At 34.3% G+C, this 13,646-nt stretch overlaps 1 protein-coding gene across 3 annotated transcripts in view; it reads right to left on the bottom strand.

Moving 5' to 3' along the window:
- Window positions 1-881: 881 nt before the first annotated feature.
- PPP1R1C (protein phosphatase 1 regulatory inhibitor subunit 1C) overlaps window positions 882-13,646 on the bottom strand; it is a 142,527-nt gene continuing 129,762 nt past the window's right edge. Inside the window, exons 5-7 of one of the 3 annotated variants that reach the window (XR_003122107.1) lie at window positions 12,005-12,265; window positions 1,161-2,145; window positions 882-1,102 (exon numbers count right to left, since the gene is read on the bottom strand). Coding sequence is in view for 1 of the 3 variants with exons in the window: in XM_025404067.1 (XP_025259852.1) it covers window positions 12,177-12,265 (89 nt within the window). In the remaining 2 variants the exon portion in view is untranslated. Of the gene's footprint in view, window positions 1,103-1,160; window positions 2,146-11,708; window positions 12,266-13,646 lie in introns of those variants that run through there. The other 2 variants (XR_003122106.1, XM_025404067.1) reach the window with 2 other exon arrangements.

The following is a 13,646-nucleotide window of genomic DNA, read 5'->3' as shown; positions in this document are numbered from 1 at the left end:
GACAATGTCTAATTTTTAACACTGTTCTGCGAATACTACAAGAAAAATTACTTTGAATAATCTTATTTAGGTACTAAGCAGTTGTAATTAACTCCTTCCTATATATTCCATTTATTCTGACAACGAAAATGTGTAGCTCAAGCTTGTTATCATATGCAAGTCCAGGATTTAGTAGTATAATTCCTGTCTTAGAATTGACCTTCATGTCATTTTAATTTTTAGACTATTGGGTGTTCTCAAAAGCAAATAAAGGACCAATGTAATATTTAAAACACTTGACAAATGTAACAAACAGGTGACAAATTCAAAATAGAAAAATCTATGTTTCATTAGGGCAAAAGAAGAAAGCAACATACGGTAATATAATTAGTCTGCTTAGGAAAACACATCCACAGAATATATGCTGCTGGAGAAATGTAACAGGAGACTCACTCTTCTACTGCAAGGCCTTGAAAAATGTAGGTCTCTGTAAACAATAAAGAAAGAAAAAATATTCTTCTCTAATTACTAAACAGATGTTCAACCATCTGCAAACTATTTTTTAAGTTCTTGTTGTTCCCTTCCTTTGATTCCTATCAAGCCATGTTGTACCTTTGCTACTTTTGAGAATAGTGGGACTTTGAAGTCAATTAAACTCATTCCTCAGCTTGAAGGGAACAGCAGGTAGAATGTTGTCTTTGGCTCCTCATTAAGTAGTATATTGTTCCTTTCAATGATCTAATATCTGCAGCATAATCCACAATTCCGCATGTAGGTCTGGGTGATTATGCTTTTTCATATTATTTTTATTATTTTGGCAATACGAAGTCTAGGAGTAGGAACTAAAAGTTAGTACTTAAATCCTGGGGCAAGTAGGGAGGATACTGATAATGAACAATTTGTGAAATTATTTTTATTTTTGTTTTGCAACTTATGAGAAATCAAGAAAGGGAAACAAATTAAACATTGATGCCTTGTTCTTTTAGAAAAGATTATATCTAAGATTGTCATAAGCTCAGCAATTCTCTCATTTTACGTCATAAAGGTTATTTTTAAAATATAGATTTAGACATAGGAAACATTTTTAGATGAACCAAATGCTTTTTTTAAAGTTTCAAATTTACTTCTTTTATTTCTTTCTTTTACTTCTTTACTTTCTTTATTATTTATTTATTATTTACTTTCTTTTATTTCTTATAGGCCATCTCAGTTTGAAGTAGAACTCAGAGTTTTCTTCCCACCTTAGCCTCATTAGCAAAAGTATCTGCCTATGCTTTATGTCTGAATTGCAGGAAGTTTAGCTCTAAGTCAATATATAAGACAGTATAAGAAAGAATAAAAGTCTATGGCTCCTAAGGAGAATGGGCTTTTCTATCCTAAAATCTATCACAACTCAAACAGGTCAGAAGCTAGTTAGTGGAAGGGTTTGTTGGATTATTGGTTCATTTGGGGCCACTTATTTTCTTTGGACTCTAGTTTTCTTATCTATTACACAAATCCTACCTGTCATACATATTTAATGTGATTATTAACAGAGAAACATAGGTGAAGCCACTTAATTAATTATAAATAATTGAACAAATCTTTACTAGCAGGATGGCAATGACAATAAAATAGCCTTTTCATTTTTAGAAGTCTGCTGTTTCATTCAGTAGTTGGCAGGTAGTAGACTATCAATAATATTTGTGGAACTAAATTAAATCAAGACCAATGGAATTTGAAAAAGAAACAAAGCAACAAGTAAACACAGTGGAATTTGAAAAAGAAACAAAAAAAATGTGTTTGAAAGACTTCCTGTTGTAAGAGAAGGCTCGGATTCCAGAATTAGAAAAACTAAAAAGGAATCACTTAAAATTTACCTAAACTCAAGATTCCTTTTTTAGTAGTAGAGAGAAATAAACTAAAACCACAGGGAAGAACTTGGCAAATGGTGTAATATAAATTATTAGAAAAAAAGCGATTAAGTGAAGAAACAGCTTCCGAAAAACATGTCAATACTTATGTATAAAATATCTAAAGTGCTTCAGGAGGTAATCCAGTAGGAAGCAATGTGGCATCGTGATGGAATTGGAGGTGATGTTTGTTTTGTGTTGGGATTTTTCCAAGCTCAAGTAGAAGCACAGCACTAACAAGTCAACTTCTGGTTGTTATCAACTCATTTTGCACCTGGAGGAGAAAAAGAAAATACTTCAGAACACAGTGGAAACTTTCCAGAGGATTTAATACCATGTCATGTAAATCTCTGTAAAGGGAAAAATCTGGTATGCAGCACTTAGTAGCAACAAAGCTTGTGTGCTAGGATAGAGTCAATTATCCAGTTAGTGATTTGTAAGAAGAAAGTTTTCCTGGAAGAACTTCTAAATTTTAAAAACAAACAACAAGCAAAAAACTGATCGTCACTATTTAGATCATTTTCTAAAGGGAAATTTTAAAAGACAGAAATCAACTGGTTACAATGCTCATTTTATTACATACATACATACATACATATGCATGTGTGTGTTCGTGCATTTCTAACTCAAGCAATTTTATTCTGTTGGCTGTCCTACAAGCACACAGATATCTTTTCTCTTCTGAGCCCATATTCTCACAATACTGCTGCTTTCCAATCTCTTCTTTTCTCCTTTACGACTTGCCTGCAGTTCTTGAAAGAAAATTAGAAAGGAGATCTTAGAGTCAGAGGGGCCCTGACAAGATTATCTGATCTTCTATTGTATAATTCTCCATGTTTTACTGAGCAGAAAACTCAGTTCTAGACTGGTTAAAGGACTTGCCCAATGTCACACAGTTTTGATAAAAAGGAGACACTACCTTTTGCAATATTACCTTGTTTTATTTCCTTCCAGAAATTTATCATTATCAGAAGTGATTTCATTACTTTATTAGTTTACATGCATTTGACTGTGTTCAAACACTAAAATATACACCCATGAGTTTAAGGACTCTGACTATCTTATTAATACCTAGAATCCCCAGCACTTAAACAATGTTTAGCATGTCATAGGTATTCATATATATTTATTGAATAATGAACCTGAATTTTGGTCTTGTGTTTGTAAACGATGCCTTTTAAAACTTTACCAAATAATCTTGTGAAAAACAGCATAGAATAGTTAATAATATCTGACTGGTTCTATCCAGCCCACATTACCTAATATATGCATTTTTAATTAGCAAAAGGCCTATAGAATGTTAATATTTTTAACTCCTTGACAAATATGAATAGTCTGTGGTGCATTTAAATGCCTTAAGGAGGAAGAAAATCCCAAAACTCTGTTCACTTGGGAATCAGATAGTGCTGAACGTTCAACAAATACCTATGCTCACTTTCACAATGAGAACCCTAATTTAGCTGGGATGTGGCAAGGCACCTGGTTAAAAATATTTACTTTCTCCAACACCATTACATCAAGGGATAGTCCGGTGACACAGTTCTGGCCCATGAGACATTAGTTGAAGGTTTCTGAAAAAGTTTTGCTTCTTTGCTATTGGTTCCTCCCCCTTTTCTTCCCACTGTTCTTTCTACTTGGACCGACCAGATGCCTGGAGCAGCAGCTTGGTTGAGATGTGAGTTTATAACTCTGAGAATGTTAAGGAAAATGAAAATTGCCTGTTGCTTGTTGGTGTCTTGATTCACTGTTCCAGTTCTAGACATTTTATGTCTTGACATAAATATACCTCTACACCATTGTTGGCTGTTTTTATTCTTTTATTTGCTGCCAAATAATTTTCTACATAACACGATTTTGAACTTTCTAAGTGTAAATTTGAAGAAAAATTCTCTAGGCCTCACTTTCTCTACCTGTAAAATGAAGAACATAGACTAGAACTTTGACTCATTTTCCAGCTCAGAAAATGCTAGCGCCTCTAGACTGCTCTCACCTCTTGAAAACAAAGTCATGGTAATGTGCTCCACAAACCTTACGAGTTTATGTCAATAAACTTCAGCTGGACTTCTGGTAACGGTCTGCCTTGTAAGTTAACACTTGTTCAGAAGAATTATGTGCTGAATATACTCTAATATTCTGTTACTTTTAGGATGCTAATATGGTAATAATTTTATATACTGCTGGGATTCTCTCTATGTTCATTCCTTCAAGTTAGCTTCATTGTTACTGAAATTCTGAGAAAAGGGAAAACCCTGTTAAGTCATGTTTGTAGAGTAAGAAATTAAAAACAAAGATGAATCCATTATCATTTTAATTTACTTCATCAAGAATTTTTCCCTTGTCTGCAAGTTACAAATTCCCTCCTTTGCCTACTTTTCTCTATAATCCATTCTCTTGTTCATCTTCCCTCTCTAGCCCAAGTCTCCATTGCCTGCATGAAATATATTATTATACTCAGTAGGGGAAGTGACTGCACCCCTATACACAATGTCTGTGTCCACAAAATAAATGTCAAGGAAAGACCTACAGTTGAGTGGTAGCCTCTTTACAAGATGTCATCAGGCACCTATCATTCATGTAGATTATTTCACAATTTACAGGACAATGCTGCATTGCTGTATGAATTATGTTAGATGTTTACTACTTAAAATGTCATTTAAAATCGAACATTCCCCCCAGCATTTTTATAAAGCTCTTCTCTGATATAGTTCTTCAAAATGTTATGATGTTATAAAATCTAATGATTTTGTTAACATAGACAAAATAGACATTTCAGCGACATAGACATTTCTTATTTAATGAATGCAACTAATGGAGCTTTGAGGACTGGTTTTTGGAATCACTGACTTAGAAAATAAGTAAGGGCATTTCTTCTACCTTCTGTTTACTCAGAGAAAGCAACTACTAAAAATTGTATATGTATATAAACACTTTAATGTGAGTAGACATGCTTTTTCTATTATTCATTTTGCAATTAAACTGCTTTTTGATAGTAGCTGAAAAAACATAAAGACTTTAAAAAAATACAACATACATGATTTATTTATGAATGCATAAATCTATATCACAGTTAAATGAACTCTGTGATACTTACACTTAAGTTGTTTGCTATGACAATATTTTAAAAAAGTACTTCCCTAAATGACCACAATAGAAAGTTGGAAAGATCTAAAATTGACACCCTAACATCACAATTAAAAGAAGTAGAGAAGCAAGAAAAAACACATTCAAAAGCTTGCAGAAACCAAGAAATAACTAATAGCAGAGCAGAAGTGAACGAGATAGAGACACGAAAACCCCTTCAAAAAATTAATGAATCCAGGAGCTGGTTCTTTGGAAAGATTAATGAAATAGATAGACTGCTAGCCAGACTAATAAAAGAGAGAAGAATCAAATAGACACAATAAAAAATTATAAAAGGGATATCACCACTGATCCCACAGAACTATAAACTACCATCAGAGAATATTATAAACACCTCTACACAAATAAACTAGAAAATCTAGAATAAATGGATAAATTCCAGGACATATGCACTCTCCCAAGACTAAACTAGGAAGAAATCGAATCCCTGAATAGACCAATAACAAGTTCTGAAATTGAGGTAGTGATTAATAGCCTACCAACCAAAAAGCCCAGGACCAGATGGATTCACAGCCAAATTCTACCAGAGACACAAAGATGAGCTGGTACCTTTCCTTCTAAAACTATTCCAAACACAGAAAAAGAGGGACTCTTCCCTAACTCATTTTATGAGGCTAGCATCATCATGATACCAAAACCTGGCAGAGACACAACAAAAAAAGAAAATTTCAGGCCAATATACCTGATGAACATCGATGCGAAAACCCTCAATAGAATACTGCCAAACTGAATCCAGCAGCACATCAAAAAGCTTATCTAGTATGATCAAGTCAGCTTCATCCCTAGGATGCAAGGCTGGTTCAACACACACAAATCAAAAAACATCATCCACCACATAAACAGAACCAATGACAAAAACCACATGATTATCTCAATAGATGTAGAAAAGTCTTTTGTTAAAATTCAACACTCCTTCATGCTAAAAACACTCAATAAACTATGTATTGACGCAACTTATCTCAAAATAATAAGAGGTATTTATGAGAAACCCACAGCCAATATCATACTGAATGGGCAAAATTCTACCATTCCCTTTGAAAACCTTGTCTTGTGCAGCAAGACAAGGATGCTCTCTCTCACCACTTCTATTCAACATAGTATTGGAAGATTTGGCCAGGGCACTCAGGCAAGAGAAAGATAAAGGTATTAAAATAGGAAGAGAGGAAGTCAAATTATCTCTGTTTGCAGATGACACAATTATATATTTAGAAAACCTCATCATCTCAGTCCAAAAACTCCTTAAGCTGATAAGCAACTTCAGTGAAGTCTCAGGATACAAAATCAATTTGCAAAAATCACAAGCATTCCTATACACCAATAATAGACAGAGAGCAAAAATATAAGTGAAGTCCCATTCACAATTGCTACAAAGAGAATAAAATACCTAGGAATGCAACTTACAAGGGATATGAAGGGCCGCTCCAAGGAGAACTACAAACCACTGCTCAAGGAAATAAGAGAGGACACAAACAAATGGAAAAACATTCCATCCTCATGGATAGGAAGAATCAATATCATGAAAATGGCCATACTGCTCAAAGTAACTTATAGATTTAATGCTATTCCCATCAAGCTCCCGTTGACTTTCTTCACAGAATTAGAAAAAACCTACTTTAAACTTCATATGGAACCAAAAAAAGAGCCCTTATAGCCAAGACAATCCTAACAAAAAGAACAAAGCTGGAGGCATCACACTACCTGACTTCAAACTGTATTACAAGGCTACAGTAACCAAAACAGCATGGTAGTGGTTCCAAAACAGATATATAGACCAATGGAACAGAACAGAGGCCTCAGAAATAATGCCACACATCTACAACTATCTGATCGTTGACAATCCTGACAAAAACAAGCAATGCGGAAAGCATTCCCTATTTAATAAATGGTGTTGGGGAAAACTGGCTAGCCATATGCAGAAAACTGAAACTAGATCCCTTCCTTACACCTTATACAAAAATTAACTCAAGATGGATTAAAGATTTAAATGTACAACCTAAAATCCTAAAATCCCTAGAAGAAAACCTAGGCAATACCATTCAGGACATAGCGATGGGCAAAGTTTTCATGACTAAAACACCAAAAGCGATGGTAACAAAAGCCAAACTTAACAAATGGGATCTAATTAAACAAAAGAGCTTTTGCATGGCAAAAGAAACTACCATCAAAGTGAACAGGCAACCTACAGAATGGGAGAAAATTTTTGCAATCTATCCATTTGATAAAGGGCTAATACCCGGAATCTACAAGGAACTTAAACAAATTTACAAGAAAAAAACAAAAACCCCATCAAAAAGTGGGTGAAGGATACGAACAGACACTTTTCAAAAGAAGATATTTATGTGGTCAACAAACATATGATAAAAAAAAAAAAACTCATCATCACATGTCACTAGAGAAATGCAAATCAAAACCACAATGAGATACCATCCCACGCCAGTTAAAATGGTGATCATTAAAAAGTCAGGAAACAACAGACGCTGGAGAGGATGTGAAGACATAGAAACGCTTTTACATTGTTGGTGAGAGGGTAAACTAGTGCAACCATTGTGGAAGGCAGTGTGGTGATTTCTCAAGGATCTAGAACTAGAAATACCATTTGACCCGGCAATCCCATTCCTGGGTACATACCTAAAGGATTATGAATCATTCTACTATAAAGACACATGCACACGTATTTTTTGCCACACTATTCACAAAAGCAAAGACTTGGAACCAACACAAATGTCCATCAATGATAGACTGAATAAAGATAATATGGCACATATATACTACGGAATACTATGCAGCCTTAAAAAGAATGAGTTCATGTCCTTTGCAGGGACATGGATGAAGCTAGAAACCATCATTCTGAGCAAACTAACACAGGAACATAAAACCAAACACCGCACGTTCTCACTCATAAGTGGAAGTTAGACAATGAGAACATATGGGCACAGGGAGGGGAACATCACACACAGGGGCCTGTCAAGGGGTGGGGGACTAGGGGAGGGATAGCATTAGGAGAAATACCTAATGTAGATGACAGGTTGATGGGTGTAGCAAACCATCATGGCATGTGTATACCTATGTAACAAACCTGCACATTCTGCACAGGTATCTCAGAACTTAAAGTATAGTAATAAACTAAAAAAAAAAAAAAAAAAAAAAAAAAAAAAAAAAAAAAAAAAAAAAAAGAAAGAAAGAAATAGTGCCAGGAAAAAACAGAGACAAATCCAGAATATAGGACATCTCACAGTACCACTGACCTAGTTTCTTAAACATTTCAACTACTTGATTTATCTAACAATATTTTGTTATTTTTCTTTCTTGCTTTATGTCTGTTTTGGCTTACGTATTTAAAAGTAAATCTCACACATCATATCATTCTATCCTTTCATATTTAAATATGCGTCTGTTAAAATGGGTGCATTGTCCCTACATAACCAAAGTGGTTATCAATCCCAATAAAATTATCATTTCCTCAAAAACAAAAACAAAAACAAAAAACAAAACAAAAACTAGTGCCTGCAAACTTTCATTCAATTATATATTACTTTTGTGATTTGGAGGTACCACTTCTACTATATTTTTCTTTAAATAAACCTAAAATATACTCACACTTTAAACTTGCCTCATCCTAAGCAATAATAGGTATGGAACCATGGATTTGGGGGTTGCTGGATATGTATTTCTTCTAATACATATTATAATCATATTTATAACTACAAAAATAAAAAGAATTTGTTTCTGGCCAGCCTAAAATTATATTGTTCTCCATAATGTATAAAACATTGGCATATATTAAATTAACACTGAAAGTGAATGGTGAAAAAATTAGTCTGAGTATTTTTTTTATAAATACCCTTACCTTGGATAACTCTGGGAAGAATAAAGGGTTACAAAATTATCGTCCAATAGAAATAACTCTAGTCAAGAATCCTGCCTGACTCTGCCACATTCTGCCTGTTTCTCATGTATAAGAGGATAGAAAAATAACTCCTAACTTATTCACCTGACAGAGCCTTTCTTAGAGTCAGTGTAAACAACTAAACAGGATCCGAAAGTGAGTGGCTAGAAGGATAAGAGAAGTTTGGGAGGAATTGATGACATTTTATCAAAGAAATGACATCAGAATGTTCTTTAATATCTGGAGTTTTCAAAGATGAATCAAAGAAGCAGGAAAGGTGTAGAAGGGGAGAGTTTAACATGCGGAAGAACAATCGGAGCTCTTTGATTGACTTGGAACTGGAGTTATTCAAGAATAACTAGGGTAGGCCGGGCACAGTGGCTCATGCCTGTAATCCCAGCACTTTAGGAGGCTGAGGCGGGCGGATCACGAGGTCAGGATATTGAGACCATCCTGGACAATATGGTGAAACCCCATCTCTAGTAAAATACACACACACAAAAAAATCAGCTGGGCGTGGTGGTGGGCACCTGTAGTCCCAGCTACTTGGGAGGCTGAGGCAGGGCAATCGCTTGAACTGGGGAGGTGGAGGTTGCAGTGAGCCAAGATGGTGCCACTGCACTCCAGTTTGGTGACAGAGCGAGACTCCATCTCTAAATAAATAAATAAATAAATAAATAAATAAATAAATAAAATAAAAATAAAAATAAATAAGTGGGGTGATTAATCACTTGTTCATAATGTTGAAGAGGATCATGAAGTAGATAAAGTTAAGATAGAAGGCCTCTGAAGTCCTTTCTAACTCTAATAATAATATACACCAATTATTAAATGCTCTCTAAGCTTGGCTAAGTATTTTATAGGTCTTATCTCATTTAAGCCTCACAATAACCCAGTAGGTTAGGTATGATTGTACCCACTTTACAAATGAAGAAACTGAGTCTGAAATCTGGTAGAGCCTGTAGTTGAATCCAAGTCAGAATGACTCGAAGCCCAGCTACTAACAATTATATTATAAATGTGATCTGGAAAACACAGTTTCTGTTTTGTTTTGCTTTTGTCAGTTTCTTTGCCCATTCTGCCAAACTGAAGCCAAGTTGCCTCCTAGAAAAAAAATTTTGTAAACTGTAATTGTGTGAAAAGTAAAGTGAAAAGCCATTATCTCAACTGGTTTTCTTCAAATTTCTGAGAAAGTCAACATATTTCCCAAGGAAAACTTAAGCTTTTAATTGGGATCTCTTTGTGTTTTGAGAGTGGAGAACAGAATGGAAGAAAACAACATTTCCCAAAGAAAACTTATGCTCTTAATGTTGATTTCTTTGTGTTTTTAGGAATGGAGAACAGAACAGAAAAATCCAGAAGCTATCCTGTATATTACCCTAAATGCTGTTACAAAATCAGCAAAAGCTTTGGTTTCTTTTTGTTTGCCTGAGTCCTTTTGAAAAAGCATTTTAAAAGCATCTGTTCAAGGAAAGGGAAGGGCAATGCTATGTTTTAGCACCTCAGGGTGTCTCAAATACTCTCAAGGGGCATTAAGATGTTTTCCAAACACAAATAATTCAAAATCACTTAAAATAAGGGGCTTAATCAGGTTTTAAGTAGAGAGAAATTGGGAAATACACAGAATCATAGCAGGTGGTATAGAAAATCCAGAAAGTTTTGGCTTAACAAAGAAAAAGTCGAGGGAGTGGTGCAGAAAGGCAGAGAAGGAGAGGGAGAAGGGGAGAGAGGGAGAGAGAAAAGGAAGAAAGAAAGGAAGGGAAGGAGGGAGGGAGAAAGACAGAAGAAAGGAAAGAAGAAAGGAGAGAGAGAGATTAAACTAGAATAGTCATTTATACTTGTGGTATGCTAATCAATGAGTTTCACACTTATTTTCTTGGAGAAAAATACTATGGAAAATGTCAACTCACTGCATTCTCTGACAGCTCCATAAAACTCTCTTAACTTCTACATTACAAAACTCATATTCAAAATTAAAAGCAATCATTTTACATATTTGAATCTTGATATTAAGATCCCACAGTGGATTACATGTTTGATTTTTTCTTCCTGCCTTCATTTTTCCTTTACCAAGTTTGGAGAAATCTTTCCATTTTTTTAATCCATGATACATTTGAATTTCGTTAATATTACTAATAAAGGAACCAAGTTGGGTATTCTTCCATTCCCCCTAAATTTTGTAGTTTAGATACTTGCCTTCACAAATAATGTATAATTAAAATTGTTCAAAATGCCCAGAACTTAAATTATTCAATAAATATATACTGTCATATAAAATCTTGCTTTATGCTAATGCTGTAATCTTTTCTGCCAGTTCTATAGGGGTAAAAGTATGTTTCTTTTATTTTCATAATTCCCAGCAGAGTACCTTCCTAGGGATAAGCTCATAAAAGATATTTATTTAATTAATGAATAAATTATTATGTGCATGAATTAATGGAATTTCTTATTTTTTGATATGGAAGATTTATAAACTGCTAATTATTTATCAAAATGCAATAGGAAATAGATGACCCAAATTTAAAGTAATAGCTAAAAAAGGGGGTAGGAAGATTTGGCATAGATTTTTAGATTTATCATTTGTCTTTCTTAATAACTAGAGAAAATGCTGGGAAATATATATCTTGCAGCTTAGAAAATGAAGAGAGTTCTGTAGTTTTATAATCAACCATTAATGTGTTGTTGGTGGGAAAAAGATGTTTAGTATCTAATACTGTGGTGTATTGAATCAAGAAAACTGGCATTTCTTCATCATTTAAAAATAAACATTATGTTGTGTTCTGGATACAGAAATTTGATCAATGCAAAACTTAAGCTAAAAGTTTTATTAGATATTTCTCTTTAAGTTAAACCCACACACACATACACACATACACACACACTCATGTCTAAATGTATTTACTATTTATTTTTTACTCTTAAAGTGATGTTATTTACATGTGTTGTTAGAATGCAAACCTTATCAGTAGGACATCAAGGATTAAGCTCTGGCAGTATTAAAGTTAGAACAGTCACATGTCTGCAAATTTTTACATAGTTAAAAAGAAGAATCACTGTAAAATAAATGCTTATTCTTTAATTGTAAGTGATGTGGAACAATGTGTACTTAGTTCTAAAGTTCAGTTAAGGAGACTTCCAGGAGGTGCATAGCTACTGTATGAGTGCGGGTGCAGAGATGGAGGATGCTTCCGGAAATCAAGTGGTGGAATTCCATGGTATATTCAGAAAAGTTAATAGTTCAGTTATTTCCAAGAAGCCTTCTTGCTGCAGACCAGTAATTAATGGTCCTGCTGCTCCTCTCTTTCACTGGTGCCTTCTTCTTCTTCAGGGAATGCTGATTCATTCTGGCCTTTCAGATGCTTAACCCCTGAAATTATAAAAATTATGCAAAATTTAAATGATTTTCATTTCTGGAATATTAACCGCTTTGCTGCAAGAGATATAAAAGAGTGGAAAGTTTTCATTTGGTGTTTATATGTTTTTCTCCAAGAATCTTAACAATGTAATCCTATAAAAACCTTTTAATTCACTGAGCAATAAAAACATACCCAGATGAATTTCCATTAGAGGCAGGCTATCTTTCATCATTAAAGCTTCTCCATTAGGGATTGCATCACAGCCTATTAAAAACCTGTTAACTAAAAATCTGCTCACAGATTCTTATTATAATTCTATAATTCTAATGTATCACTTAGTTCAAATATTGCTTTTGGCATCCCTCAATTCTATTACAACAAGAACTATTGAAACTCCTAGGAACAAAAGGGTGTGCGTGCCATTTCTGTATCTTATAAACAACAAAACAATCACAATATTGTGAATCTTCTCTCAGAACCTAAACATACCAATGTGATTATGGAACTTCTCTATTCAAAATTCTTCAATAACTTCCCCCACAACCTACACAGTGGGAAAAACATTGGCATACATTTGCCTGCTATACAAGGCTCTTGTAATCTGGGCTCTCTACCATTTCTCACCAGCCTTTCTTGCTTTCAGGGTAATTTACACTTAACAACACTAACCTGCTTTTCCCCCTGGCCACTCCAGGCTACCTCAGGCTTTCACACTTTTCTTGTTCTATTCTCATTGCCAGACATCTTCATCCTACACACACCTGTGATAATCTCCCACTCATCCTTCTGGTGTCAGCTTGTCTCCTCTCTGATGGCTACCTCAATTCCCCATGTAGATAGAGACTTTCTCATATTCCCCCTGCTCTTGGAACATTTATTGTTGATTACCTTATAGAACTGTATTTGTTCACATATCTTTCTCATTAGAGAAAACTCCTTGATGCTGAGAAATATGTAATTTCATTTTGGAGTCCCAGGCACAGTGCCTAGCAAACAGTAGGTACTCATTAATATTTATTGTCTAAATGATTGATTGAATTAATGAAGTAACAATTTGGTATGTGCCTTTGGCAGTTCCACAATAATCTATCTTTAGACTTTTTTCAAAATTATTTCAAATTTACGGCATAAATCAGAAGACAATTACAACAACCACACTCAATCTACAAAATTATCTTTCATTTCCCTCAAGTCTATTCTGTTAAGACATCAGAAGAGCTGAAACTTTATGCATCTAGTGATGGTTAATGTGCGAAATTTTACACTTTTTTGTATCTTATAAATTAGTTTATGAGATTATTTTAAGTATTACTAAAAAAAACACTCGAGTAAGAATTGATAAATGAAATGAAGTCACTATTCATGTTTGCTATAAAACAAAGAGTCTCAAGA

Source organism: Theropithecus gelada, chromosome 12 (genome assembly GCF_003255815.1).
Source record: "Theropithecus gelada isolate Dixy chromosome 12, Tgel_1.0, whole genome shotgun sequence".
NCBI classification, from domain to species: Eukaryota; Metazoa; Chordata; class Mammalia; order Primates; family Cercopithecidae; genus Theropithecus; species Theropithecus gelada.
The sequence above is the reverse complement of the archived record's forward strand: the minus strand, read 5'-3'. Positions and strand labels throughout refer to the sequence as shown.